The 15,122-nt window shown below is 45.4% G+C and overlaps 1 protein-coding gene across 1 annotated transcript in view; it reads left to right on the top strand.

Annotated features, from left to right (window-relative positions):
- LOC126101215 (protein sidekick-2-like) overlaps positions 1-15,122 on the top strand; it is a 390,083-nt gene that overhangs the window by 323,392 nt on the left and 51,569 nt on the right. The window contains exon 2 of the mRNA XM_049911907.1: positions 2,596-2,806. Coding sequence (XP_049767864.1) covers positions 2,596-2,806 — 211 coding nt within the window. The remainder of the gene's footprint in view (positions 1-2,595; positions 2,807-15,122) is intronic.

Raw genomic sequence — 15,122 nt, 5'->3', positions numbered from 1 at the left:
GAGAATCACTGGCGCCAGCGATTCCCCTACGACTTAGCATGGCCATCCCACCTTCTCCAACGAGTAGGGACGTCCTCCTATGTAGTTTTTGTCTACCTCATCCAGGACTGTGTTCCTCTATCTCTTCGCTCGTGCAAGTCACTGCGACCCCACGCCGACACCCAAATTGGCTTTCTCCGGAATCATTCGGCTCTGCCAACCACGTTCGATTACATACTGAATTCTGATTCCCCTTCTTAGTTAAACTTGCTACAGCTTCTGTTTCTTTGCTAATATAGCAGCCATGTTTGCTTCCACAATAATCCATTACTCTTATTTAAAGAAATTACAGATCAAAAGTAGTACTAAATTGGGGTGTGTGTATCTGTGTTCATCATATTGCCACATTCCTTAACGGAATTTTACACAGAGTGTGGCAAATAAAAGTGGCCTGGAGAACAGAGTCCCAGGGTACAAAGAAACAATGCCTGGGAACGGAATACAGTGCTAACGTGACTCTAGCAGATCTTGAAAGTGACCACCATTCATTTCTTGGCACTTTTGGGCCCTGATCAGCAAGTCCGCATCTCGTGGTCGTGCGGTAGCGTTCTCGCTTCCCACGCCCGGGTTCCCGGGTTCGATTCCCGGCGGGGTCAGGGATTTTCTCTGCCTCGTGATGACTGGGTGTCGTGTGATGTCCTTAGGTTAGTTAGGTTTAAGTAGTTCTAAGTTCTAGGGGACTGATGACCATAGATGTTAAGTCCCATAGTGCTCAGAGCCATTTTTGAACCTGATCAGCAATTTGTTGTAATGGGTGATCAAAGCTGGACTGCTGGAATTGCTGCACTCCCATCCGAAATGTTCTGGTACAGTTATTTAAGACTATGAGGGTTGTTTCGATACATCTCAGACATGAGGGCTCCCCACACAAAGTAATCGCACAATGACAGGTCACGTGGTCTAAGTGGCCAGCTAGGGCTGCGACCAGACTGCAGGTCCAAGTTGAGTATTCGTCCGCATGATGGACGTGGTATGCTAGTCTCTTGCGACAGGCGTCGGGATGATCTGGTAGGACTGTGAAGCAGTTTTGGTGGACTGCAGCCACATCCTTTGGTGTGCGGGTAAGTTTCGGATTTTTTTAAATTTTTTTATTTCATCAAAACAGAGCCTGCCTGACTCGATCTCGATTTTCGGACTAAGGCGTAGCATTCGTTTCTGGCACTTTGAACTAAGCTCTGAACAGGTGTGGATCACGTGGCGGGCGTATATGTAGTGTGGGCTTCACGGGGTGTGTGTACGTGCACACATTCACGTCCAATCGAATCCACTCGTCCGGGCCACTTTTATTTGCCCCACGCCATATCTCACAACTGTTACCCACTTGTGCGCTCAGAATATGTTACTTATCATTAATTATTGTGTGAGTAATTTCAAAATACGTTTGCTACTTCGTACTGCAATAACATTTGTAAGAACTGGGGTCGTATTACGTTAAACACGTTTATACAGTACAAGCACGTTTCAGTGCTATAAACGCAAACACTGTGGGCAACAATACTTTCCATTCCTTAGCCTATACAGTGCACTTCTATAATATACTTTCGTCTGACTCTTCACAATATTCGAAACACAATGAAATTAATCGTTTGTAGAAATATTACGACTTTCCACGATTTACATTACGATACGGCACTGTCTAGCCGTTCAAGTCGTTCCCCATACTCGCTGACTGCCTCTAATCGGCGCTGTGAACAATGACCGCCTATCACGACAACTCCTCAAATCATGCTACAAGTGCCGTCGAGCTACTTAAGTATTCGAATATTGCGTAAAGCAGAACGACAACAAATTCAAACACACCCGGTAGCTTCCGAATGTCCAAACCTAACTAAACAATACATTACATTAAGTATTACCATAATCAAGTCAACATATGTAACAGATGTAGCCATACACGCAAAAGGTATAAAGGGAACAACTGTCACATCACATCTAAGTCAAATTGCCATCTCTTGTTTCTTCCATTAAATACACTTTTAATTGTAATTTTAAATACATGCACAACCTATTAAGTATTTATTATCATTGCATTATTAGTATATATATATATATATATATATATATATATATATATATATATATATATATATATCAAAATTTAGGAATTGAAATCTACTAGTAATGAAACTGAGTTTGTTGTATAACATGTAAAATCACACATTGTATGACCTGCTACATAATAAAAGGCAGCAGGTCTTTACTTGAGAAGTACATAAATAAATAATACAAAATAAAATCTTCATATGACAGGGATGGCTTTCTTCTATATTGAAAATGTTGAAAGATAGGTCGCATGAGGATGAAATTTTGATCAACATGTCCCCACAGACCTCGAAATACTGCGGTGTCATTTTGATGACGTTTGGCGAAGAGATGTATGATACAGTACTTCCCATTTCCGTCAGTATATGTATTTGTATAAAATATTGTGTGAAATGTGTGATATTTATAAGTCAGCACAATACAACACAGAAGTTGCTTATAGGTGGAGGTTTCGACTGGAACCGGCAGTGAGAGGGAGAGCGTGGAGACTGAAGTGGTGACTGTTGCCGGCAGGTGTCGTGGATCCGGCGGCGCGACGCGCACATCCTGACGGTGGACCGGTACACGTTCATCGCGGACGACCGCTTCCAGGCGTTCCTGGTCGAGGCGACGGACACGTGGACGCTGCAGATAAAGTACGTGCAGGCGCGCGACGCCGGCCAGTACGAGTGCCAGGTCAGCACCGAGAACAAGATGAGCCACTTCATCTCGCTGCACGTCGTCGGTGAGTCTACCCTGTCTCTACGCCACTCTCTATACTTTACTAAGAGCACTCCAAGTCACGATCCACTTGCGTTTGGTAACCTGTATCGGTAATTCAACCATCTTCAGAGCATTTTAATACGTACGGTGAGGCGACTGCTTCGATGAAGTAGGACAAGGTCAGGTATGTATGACAGTGGATTGTATCGGACACCACAATCTGTCTGTAAACTCTACCGTTAAGACCAGCAAGTGTTTCTCCTCCACAATGTAAACTACGGAGGAAAAAGGCAGTTCTCGCGATTCTGAATTAAAAAAAAAAAAAGCAGCTCATTTCAAAGTGGCTCCAGATTATCTGTTACTAGTGAGTTCTTCGTTGCACTACTTTAAGTTTCGAATGGTATGTTTTCTTCAGAAGTACGTAATAATACATTTTTACGGTAACTTAACACACAACTGATACTATCTGTATTGTCGGCTGTGATAATTGGTGAAAGTAGTTACAACGCCAATTTTAAACTCCCACATCAGTGCGTTCAAGTCGTATAAGATATATCAATTTCGGATTATACTTCACAAAACAGAGAGCTTCGAAATTAGTTCGCTGGCTGCTAACTCCTTCACGTTAGTTGTATTATGTATGTATGTACTACCCAATACAGAATTATAAAAATTAAGCCTCACGGGGTCTCAAATCCCGATTTCGTTCTCATCACAAACGGTCGCCCTAACCACTTTGGCTATCTGGGCATGCTCCCTGGACCGACCCAGGCTTCGATACGTCACGCTGTCCACATCCTTTTGACGTAGTCCACTAAATTCATCACCTAACGCTCGCTACTCATAACCGATGTGGTTATGGCGACCGCTCGCGATAAGCGAGAAATCGGGGTTTGAGTCTCTCTGCGGCGAACATTTTCATACATCACTATTGGGGACTTGGATCTATTCCTAATGCAGCTCATATCAAAAAATTCGCATTCAGCGAATTAATTTCGAACTATTTCGTAAAGCTATGGATCGTCAACAGCGCCCGTTCTTTCAGCTATGTATTTAAGTATTACAAGCCTAGGCACATGATTATACCAACAATGGTCTCGGTTTCTCTTTGCGGGAACCCACGTAATGTTGCGAGCATAAGGTGACGAATTTAGTGGACTACCTTACAGGAATGTAGACAGTCCAACTTCTGGAAGTTTGGGTCGGTCCAGGAAGCGTGTACGGTACGGTAGCTCGGCGTGTTCGGTCAGAGGAGTGGCAGCTCTCTCTAATAAAAAAACTGAGTGAAGGAATCAACGATGAACTAGAAAGGCTGTCATGTGATGCCCGCCCAGACCAAATGCAACGAACAATAACTAGCGAAATGAATACAAACGAAAACAGTGGTTAAGGCGTCTGCTTGCGATAAGCGGGAAATCTGGCTTCTAAGCCCGGTTCCGGCACAAATTGCCATTGTCGCCATTCCATTATACAGCTAATGGTTCCCCATATTCGCAGCTGCGAATACATATCTTGCAAACAGTATTCTACGATGATGTTACAAATTTCAGACGAACAGGTTCTGTGCAGGTGAAATGTCGTGGGGCGAGAGGTTCCCGGCGGGCAGACTGGATCGCCTGGCGCAGGTATTTTGAGGTGACGGCGCTTCGGCCACTTGCGCGTCGAGGAATATGAAATGATGGTGATGAAGACGACACAAACACCCATTCCCTAAACGGAGAAAATCTGTAACTCTACCGGGAATCGAATACGGGTCCCTCTACATGACAAGCCGGCGCGCTGCCCTCTCAGCTACAGTGGCGGGCTCTGAACATGTGATAACTGACAAGATTATTACACGAGCAAAATGTAAGAATCGAAGTATATTTTGATACAAAATGAACACTTATCTGTGGTTACACAACTTCATCCTCGCTGTGACAGTGGATCATACCTAATTATACAGGGTTATTACAAATGATTTAAGCGATTTCACAGCTCTACAATAGCTTTATTATTTGAGATATTTTCACAATGCTTTGCACACACATACAAAAACTCAAAAAGTTTTTTAGGCATTCACAAATGTTCGATATGTGCCCCTTTAGTGATTCGACAGACATCAAGCCGATAATCAAGTTGCTCCCACACTCGGCGCAGCATGTCCCCATCAATGAGTTCGAAAGCATCGTTGATGCGAGCTCGCAGTTCTGGTACGTTTCTTGGTAGAGGAGGTTTAAACACTGAATCTTTCACATAACCCCACAGAAAGAAATCGCATGGGGTTAAGGCGGGAGAGCGCGGAGGCCATGACATGAATTGCTGATCATGATCTCCACCACGACCGATCCATCGGTTTTCCAATCTCCTGTTTAAGAAATGCTGAACATCATGATGGAAGTGCGGTGGAGCACCATTCTGTTGAAAGATGAAGTCGGCGCTGTCGGTCTCCAGTTGTGGCATGAGCCAATTTTCCAGCATGTCCAGATACACGTGTCCTGTAACGTTTTTTTCGCAGAAGAAAAAGGGGCCGTAAACTTTAAACCGTGAGGTTGCACAAAACACGTTAACGTTTGGTAAATTGCGAATTTGCTGCACGAATGCGTGAGGATTCTCTACCGCGCAGATTCGCACATCGTGTCTGTTCACTTCACCATTAAGAAAAAAATGTTGCTTCACCACTTAAAACAAGTTTCGCACTGAACGCATCCTCTTCCATGAGCTGTTGCAACCGCGCCGAAAATTCAAAGCGTTTGACTTTTTCATCGGGTGTCAGGGCTTGTAGCAATTGTAAACGGTAAGGCTTCTGCTTTAGCCTTTTCCATAAGATTTTCCAAATCGTCGGCTGTGGTACGTTTAGCTCCCTGCTTGCTTTATTCGTCGACTTCCGCGGGCTACGCTTGAAACTTGCCCGCACGCGTTCAACCGTTTCTTCGCTCACTGCATGCCGACCCGTTGATTTCCCCTTACAGAGGAATCCAGAAGCTTTAAATTACGCATACCATCGCCGAATGGAGTTAGCAGTTGGTGGATCTTTGTTGAACTTGGTCCTGAAGTGTCGTTGCATTGTTATGACTGACTGATGTGAGTGCATTTCAAGCACGACATACGCTTTCTCGGCTCCTGTCGCCATTTTGTCTCACTGCGCTCTCGAGCGCTCTGGCGGCAGAAACCCGAAGTGTGGCTTTAGCCGAACAAAACTTTATGAGTTTTTCTACGTATCTGTAGTGTGTCGTGACCATATGTCAATGAATGGAGCTACAGTAAATTTATGAAATCGCTTCAATCATTTGTAATAGCCCTGTATTTATATACACTGAAAGGACCAGTCCTGCACTTGTGATGAAACAGACTGTCGCTGCTAATGCAACTCGAATCACTGTTCAGTAGAAACACTTTCTTGCACCACTGTTAAAGACCAAGTTCACAAATCTATGCAAGGCTTTGCAGATTGACTTAAAGAGTGTAACTGGTTGTCGCTAACTCTGTTGTCACCAGCTGCGATTCTCTTCTGGCTGCTAAATGTGGACTAGGCGTTGATTGGCACGCTGCCTGCCGTACAGCTGACCTCACGTGACCGTGTGTCGGTCTGCTCCGGGACAGGTCACCGACGGTGGCGCAGGGAGCTTTGTATGGGCGTGCCTCGTTACTTCCATCCCACTGGTGTGGTCAGCGACGCTCCGCTAGCAAGGATTGTCTTCGCGGTGTCGATAACAGGAGCCAGAGCTACGACTTTAGACTACACCACGTTTCAAACCACTAGTCTGCAGCGAGTAGCAGGTTTCAACAAGAAACAAGTAGACGCATTCTGTGACACACTAGGTGAGCTGATGGGTAAGATCACGTTCATAATCATTTACGATCCTATTCAAACAGTTTTGCAACGAAAATACCTTTTCATCCGCATTACAATTTCACTTCCGCTACAACCTCCGAAAAATACAAACGATCAAAATCCAAGGGGTACAAAAAATATTAAAAAGTCAGGGTGATATGTTTCATAATTCTGTTAACTGATGTGTCACAGTCCCGTTTAGCGCGAAGGATGTTCGAATATAAATTTCACAAAATTGTGTAAGTTTCAAAAAGTTTTCGTGTGTGATACTACCTCGTCTTCCGCTAATACACTACTGGCGCTTTAAATTGCTACACCACGTGCTACAAATACGAAATTTAACCGACAGGAAGAAGATGCTGTCATATGCAAATGATTAGCTTTTCAGACCATTCACAGAAGGTTGGCGCCGGTGCCGACTCCTACAATGTGATGATATGAGGAAAGTTTCCAACCGATTTCTCATACACAAACAACAGTTGACCGGCGTTGCCTGGTAAACGTTGTTGTGATGCTTCGTGTGAGGAGGAAAAATACTTACCATCACGTTTCCGACTTTGATAAAGGTCGAATTGTAGCCTATCGCGATTGCGGTTTATGGTATCGCGACATTGCTGCTCGCGTTGTTCGAGATCCAATGACTGTTAGCAGAATATGGAATCGGTGGGTTGAGGAGGGTAATACGGAACGTCGTGCTGGATCCCAACGGCATCACTAGCAGTCGAGATGACAGGCATTTTATCCGCATGGCTGTAACGGATCGTGCAGCCACGTCTCAATCCCTGAGTCAACAGATGGGGACGTTGGTAAGACAACAACCATCTGCACGAACAGTTCGACGACGATGGAAGCAGTATGGACTATCAGCTCGGAGACCATGGCTGCGGTTACCCCTGACGCTGGATCACAGACAGGAGCGCCTGCGATGGTGTACTCAACGACGAACCTGTGTGCACGAATGGCAAAACGTCATTTTTTAGCATGAATCCAGGTTCTGTTTACAGCATCATGATGGTCGCATCCGGTTTGGCGACATCGCGGTGAACGCACATTGGAAGCGTGTATTCGGCATCGCCATACTGGCGTATCATCCAGCGTGATGGTATGGGGTGCCATTGATTACACGTCTCGGTCACCCCTTGTTCGCATTAACGGCACTTTAACAGTGGGCGTTACATTTCAGATGTGTTACGACCCGTGGCTCTACCCTTCATCCCTGCGAAACCCTACATTTCAGCAGGATAATGCGCTACCGCATGTTTCAGGTCCTGTACGGGCCTTTCTGGATACAGAAAATGTCCGAATGCTGCCCCAGCCAGCACATTCTCTAGATCTCTCACCAACTGAAAGCGTCTGGTCAATGGTGGCCGAGCAACTGGCTCGTCACAATACGGCAGTCACTACTCTTGATGAACTGTGGTATCGTGTTGAAGCTGCATGGGCAGCTGTACTTGTACACGCCATCCAAGCTCTGTTTGACTCAATGTCCAGCTGTATCTAGGCCGTTACTACGGTCACAGGTGGTTGTTCTGGGTAATGATTTCTCAGGATCTACGCACCCAAATTGCGTGAAAATGTAATCACATGTCAGTTCTAGTATAATATATTTGTCCAATGAATACCCGTTTATCATCTGCATTTCTTCTTGGTGTAGCAATTTTAATGGCCAGTACTGTACCTCTGTAGTGTGAAAGCCGCATTATCTGTCATCGCTTGTGCAGAATACTCTCATTCGTCGCACAGCCTCGCGAAACATAGTACTGCTACGATTTCAATTGAGCTCGTGCAAACACTTTAATACTTTTTCATACTTTATCTCCAACCTCACGTCCTTACTCGTTTGCTAAAATGAGACTTGACCCATGCACACAGGACTTTCTTTTGCCTTTCTCCAAAGTATGTTTGCTCTGTTCGTCCAGGAACCCAGAACGCAGTAAATGAAGACACCAAGTTAGGTATCTTGTTCCTGGACTTCCAGAAGGATTCACTACCGTTCTCCGCTATCGCTTGATAAATAAAATATGAGGGTGTGGAATATCAGACCCGCTTTGTGATTGTATCGAAGAAATCGTAGTTAACAGTACACAGAGTGTCATTATTACCGCACAGAAATCTTCCAGCGTAAACGTAACCTCGGGAACGGCCTAAGAGGTGTGTTAGGATCATTGCTTTTTACAATATGCATATAAATGACCTATTAGATAACTTCGAAAGTTCCATAAGGCTTTTCGCGGATGACGCTGTTGTATACAGAGAAGTCGTGACGCGGTAACTGTTCCGGCGAAATGCGGGAAAACTGTAGCGCATCGGCTCTTGGTGCAAGGAGTGGCAGGTGTCCACCAAGAAAAACAAATATAACGTATTACGCAGAAATAAGCAGGAGTCCCTATTACTGAATAATTCAGGACTGCAGAACAATTAATGGAGAAAATCACAGTAGGTAAATAGATAGGAATATTTGTATGGAACGATTTAAAATGGAGCGACCACAATAAATTAGTTGCAGGTAAGGAAGATGACAAACTCAGATTCCTTGTAAGATTCCTCGGGAAGTATAGTACTCCTGCAACGGAGGTAGCTTGCAAAAGCCTCGTTTGACCAATGGCTGAATGTTCTGTACAGGTGGTCAAACGGTCAAAACTTATGAGTGGCCCTGAAGGGCTGATGTTAAATGACAGAACAGAAAATAATGTCAAATAAAGATAGTATACTTCAGTGTGTTGTATACAAGGGGCGCGCTTAGGGTAGGGAGTTAGCAGGTGCAGGCCAGTCTAGGTGGACCAACAAACTAAAGAAAGGGGGCCAGGGGACAGCAGAGATTCGTGTTAAGATCTGTTGGCGGCCGGTCATGGGCTGCAGAGCCGGAGGTTCTGCCTTCCAAGAAAGAAGTCTCTTCTAGTCGGGGTCTGGATCACAGGAGAGAGAAACAACTGAGTTCTCTCCACATCCTTCCAACGCCCACACACATGACCTGCCTCCCACGCACGCTATAGGTTAAACCGATGGCGTGAATTCGCTACCAACTTCAGCATAGGACTGAATGTGTCTCTTGTCAGTCCCTTTAACAGAACAGAATTGCTTCGGTTCCGAATGGTGGACAGCTTTTGTCACGTAGGCACAGCCGTAGTTACTCTAGGAGAAAACTTTTAAAGACTTCATTGAGGCTTCCGAAACAATTTTTTTAAACGAATTCCGTAAATATTCCTTCACTGGTTGCCATCTTGTACAACTACTCGTCAGTCTGACATCTGTACGAAATATGGCCGACAGGAGAAATAAAAAACGGAGCAAAGAAGAGCGGCAGATTTCCTTCGTATAGGAAGCGTGAAACACACAGATGCTGAGCCAAATTCAGTAGCAGATATTGCAAGAGAGGCGTTGTGCATGATGGTGTGGTTTACGCTTAAAATTCAGAGTGCGTACGTTCCTAGAGGAGTAGCCGGCCGCGGTGGTCTAGCGGTTCTGGCGCTGCAGTCCGGAACCGCGCGACTGCTACGGTCGCAGGTTCGAATCCTGCCTCGGGCATGGGTGTGTGTGATGTCCTTAGGTTAGTTAGGTTTAAGTAGTTCTAAGTTCTAGGGGACTTATGACCTAAGATGTTGAGTCCCATAGTGCTCAGAGCCATTTGAACCATTTGAACCTACAGGAGTAATTACGAGGGTTGCCCCGAAAGTAACGCACCGCATTTTTTTTCTCAGCCGGAAACAATGCTACGAATGCAAAACGGTACGCATGTATTGTTTGATGTCTCCTGGGTGAGCGCGCCAAGTTCCTGTCACTCCCACAGATAACGTAGCTTCAGGATAGTTTCAAAATCACGTCTTACAAGCAACGTGCCGTCATTTAATTTCTCGCTGCAGAGAAAGAGACTGTGGGAAATGTTGACAAACGCTTGTGAAAAGTCTGTGGAGCATCTGCTGTCGACAGAAGTTCAGCTAGTCGCTGGTCACGGAGGGTGAGGTCATCAGAAGGCGGTTCGGCGGAGCTCCACGATTTGCAGCGGTCGGGGAGACCATCCAACAGCTGTCACACCTGACAAGTTGCAGTCAGCTGATGTTGTCATCCGCGAGGACAGATGCATTACGACTCGGCAGTTGGCGCTGCATCTGGAGGTTATTCACACGTGAAGCACTGGCTCCGACACCAGGACAAGGACTGGAACCGAAAAGCCATACAGCTCTTTGTTTCGCTCTGGAGAAAGGCTGTAGAACTGGATGGAGATTACGTGGAAAAATAGGGTGTGTGGATAAAACTCTATTCTTCCGTATTATAATTCTCATCTTTTCAATAAAACATTGTTGAAGAAAAAAATGCGGTGCATTTCATTCTGGGCAACCCTCGTAAATATCTTTGCTTCCTGCTACCTCCGTATGACGACAGAAACACAAGATAAAATCAGATAAATTGGAGATCACTCGCAGGTTTACCATCAATCATCATTCCTACAAAGCATTCTCGACGGAAAAGAAGAATGCAGGAAGTGACTGGGATGCACAAAGTACTCTCTACCACAGTTCATATAGTGGCTTGTGGAGGACAGACACATCTGTAGTCGACTAGATTTTCTAGAAAAAAGTCATCTACAATTTCTCCTTAGAGAATATTCCTAAATAATTATGGTAACATTGCGCTAGGAAAAACGTTTTTAGGCATTCTCGGTCTTCTCAAAACAGAACAGTGCGGTAGAAACTGACTGACTGCCCCTCGCCACACAGTTTCGCCAGCAACTCCCACCCACGCTACTAAACTTTCTCAATATTGGTGGGAGACCCAGGGCTCTACGGAAACACAACCGCCACAAGTAGGTGGCCGGGGGTGGCTGCGGAGCAAATTGAGCTTTCACGAACACGCTACTGAGTGGCACAGGATCAACCCGTATTCTACGAACAGAATGTCGGAGGTTTCTCAGGGATATTTTCTGAATATTTTAGCGTAAAGGACCATTGGTCGATAGTGACGCGTTACACAGCAATAGCATGTAATAGCGTTTGTATCCGTATTGCACCGAAAATTCGTTACGTAAGGATGTCACACTGTAAAGCCATTGTATCCTCTGTGGAGGCAAGTTGTCCCGCAACAGTGTACCGTCGTGCCATCAAGGAGCCCTCAGTCACTACCAGCTGTAGTTATTCATAATACCTACCCACACCATGACGTCAGCAGTAGCACCACTGCGTCCCTCCAAAACAGTGGAAGGGTGGGGGTTCTTCCCAAGTCGCCGACGTAGCTCGCCGACGATGGTTGTCCTGGTTAGTGTAGAGCTTCGACTCATCACTGAATGCAATGTGATGTCATTCACCACGGCATCAAGGCACCAGTCTAAAACAGCCGTTTGTCTTGTGGTATTAATGGCAGTCTAGTCGCAGATGCGAAGTTGTTGCTATGTGCTTGGTGAAAAGTACAGAGGTCGTCCCTTGTGATGATCAGGCGTGGTCGATCTGTAACTCGGCGACGAGTACGCCTGCCCAAAAGTTCACATGCAGTCCAACATAGGGCCACGGTCACATCCAAATTCTCGTCCGACCATCTTGATTTTGCTTTTTTCGTGATTTCCCTAAATCACTTCAGGCAAATGCTGGAATGGTTCCTCTGAAAGGACCCAGCCAACTTCCTTTCCCATCCTTCCCTAATCCGATGCGAAGGATTATCTCCTTGTTTGGTTCCCTCCTCAAATCAACCATCCAACCATAACCAGATGGTTCTTAAATCTGGAAATTCCATGATTCGACCTGCCAGGCAAATGGAGACAATTAGGCACCTTTAAAACTCTCTCCAGTACTGATAACGCCATCTGACAGAAGTATCCGCCATCTGCATGTCCCAAGATACATAGGAATTAAACACATTAGCTGCCAGTTGGCACAGATTTATATCAATGGGACAAGTTGAAACTCTGTGCCAGTCACGGGTTCGAGCGCGAGTCTCCTGCTCACTGAGAAGATGCGCTGACTACTTAGCCATCCGAAAACAGTGTTCGAGTCCTTCCTCAGGCATGGGTGTTTGTGTTCTTAGCATAAGTTGGTTTAAGTTAGTTTAAGTAATGTGTAAGTCTAGGGGCCGATGACCTAAGCAGTTTGGTCCCTTAGAAATTCACACACATTTGACATAGTGGTCACTACCACTGCACGAACTATACTAGCACACCTCCAATCAGACCCAAATTCTCAACTTATCCAAACACTACTGCTGTAGTGCCACTGCCCATTGGCCTCATTCCTCGCGGCATCTCGTAAATTCTCGTAAGCGACCGAACTCGTTGTGTATCTGCTCTAGTGCTCCTTGGAAAACTAGTTTTCTAAATTTAGTTTTTGATGTGTGAAAACGGGAGTCTACAGTCGGTTTGTATTGCCAGTTTCTGTTTATGACAGTGAGACTATCAATTCGAAAACCATTGCTGATCGAAGGGCAGCTCCACTAGCAACTGAACGTTGACATCATGGAATTATTAGAGGATATTGGGTAAGAAACATATAAAAGTTACACTGAGTAGGAAAAGTAATTATACTCGTAAAGAAAATGAAATAGAGGTGGACAGAAATAGAACAACATGAGTTGGTTACAGATTGGTGAACGTCGTAGACACTGGCACTGGGATAGCGATTATGTTTGCGTTGGTCCCAGATTCGTTCTATTAGTGAAAGATCTGGGGATCTTGGTTGCCACAGGAATATCTCAACATCACAGAGACAGTACGTAGAGGGGAGTACCATGTCCCTACGAGCATTGACCTGTGTCTTAATGGCACTGCGATATTCCTACATACGAGGTAACACATAAGGACGCAGCATGTCCGTGCCATATCATTGTGCCGCCAGAGTTCACACACTTTCTATCAGCCACCACCATGATACTAGGAATAACACTGATATGCCCCTGCAAAACACTGGAAGAATGGCATCTCTCCCAATGTCCCCGCCACACTGCCAGCGATAGTCTTCTGGGGTAGATCAGGATCCCGTTTCATATCCCAACACAATGCGTCGAACATTTGTCAGGACTGCCGACGCATGGGACGATAATTCCATAGTCCAGTTGCTGCTATGCCACAACCCGTGGCGCGAGATGACCCAGAATATTCCAGGGTGTTCATTACTTGATCTCGGACTACAGATGCAGATGTGGAGTGCCTGCAGTACAGCGATCCTCCCATGTGGCGACTAGACGTGTCTGGCTGCAACCTTGATGGCGAGTATGCCTGCTCTCACTTTCCCACGCATTCCAACATCAGGACACTGTCACATCTGAATGACCCACAGATCTGTGAATTCCACGGCTCGACCAGCCGGCCAAATGGACACCCACAATCAGGCTCCTTTCAAACTCTACTGATAAAGCTGCCTCATACGGTTACTCGGCATCTCCGCTACCTTCGCAGTGATCTCTCAACAACTGACGCTGTTCACGTCCTTTACACGCCATGCCAGGTTTGGTCACGTCACTAAACACGAACAACACTACTACACTCTGGTGGCACATCTCACCTCTAATCACTTACACACCCCTCGATGGTTAGTAAATGTACAGAGATACGAAGTCATACGGGTTGGGTTGGGTTGTTGTGGGGGTGGAGACCAGACAGCGAGGTCATCGGTCTCATCGGATTAAGGAAGGATTGGGAAGGAAGTCGGCCGTGCCCTTTCAAAGGAACCATCCCGGCATTTGCCTGGAGCGATTTAGGGAAATCAGGGAAAACCTAAATCGGGATGGCCGGACGCGGGATTGAACCGTCGTCTTCCCGAGTGCGAGTCCAGTGTCCTAACCACTGCGCCACCCCGCTCGGTCTGTCATACGGGCACACGTCTTCTGTGTGGATAACCTTTCGTTCAAGCAATACATTATATTCTCGATGCTGGTGATGGCAGCATAGTTGCCGCCACAGAGTGAACGTTAGATTGTCTTTGAGACGATTGTTGAAGTGACATTGGTACCCAAGTAGAATAAATCACGATTTGCACTGTTTTAAGATATTTTTTACAGAATCTGTCATTGTTTCCTTCGGCAACTATGTTCACAATCTTTCCTTCCATACTGAGCTTGTTATTACTACACTGAGAGACGAGTTGCATTTAAGGTCATTCTGCACAGTTTGTTTGAGAAGTTTCATTACAGACTTTTAGTAAATATTTAGGGGGCTTGGTGAATAAAAAAACTTGCACACTTTTTTTTTATTTTCTTAACTGCTTTGCTGGTTTGGTATGGCATGCCGATAATTACTCCCCTGGCTCAATCGCTTCACATTAGAGTAGCACTTACTCCGCTCGTCCTCAATTATTTCTCATATATACTTCAATCTTTGCTGTCACCCACGCAATATACCTTTTGCGACTCCATGAAAACAACCAGCAGTGGTTTTCAATTTTGTGGACCGGGTGACATATGTGTAGTTGGTATTTAGCGGCACTACTTCTAACTTTGCATAAACTTCAACTTTAGCAAGACAACGGTTTTTTTCTGGAAGTCATCTACTGAAATCGACCCAGTAATCATAGAGAATCAAGATTAGTTCACAGCTTTTAGTAACTAC

This window comes from Schistocerca cancellata, chromosome 9 (assembly GCF_023864275.1).
Source record: "Schistocerca cancellata isolate TAMUIC-IGC-003103 chromosome 9, iqSchCanc2.1, whole genome shotgun sequence".
NCBI lineage: Eukaryota > Metazoa > Arthropoda > Insecta > Orthoptera > Acrididae > Schistocerca > Schistocerca cancellata.
The sequence above is the reverse complement of the archived record's forward strand: the minus strand, read 5'-3'. Positions and strand labels throughout refer to the sequence as shown.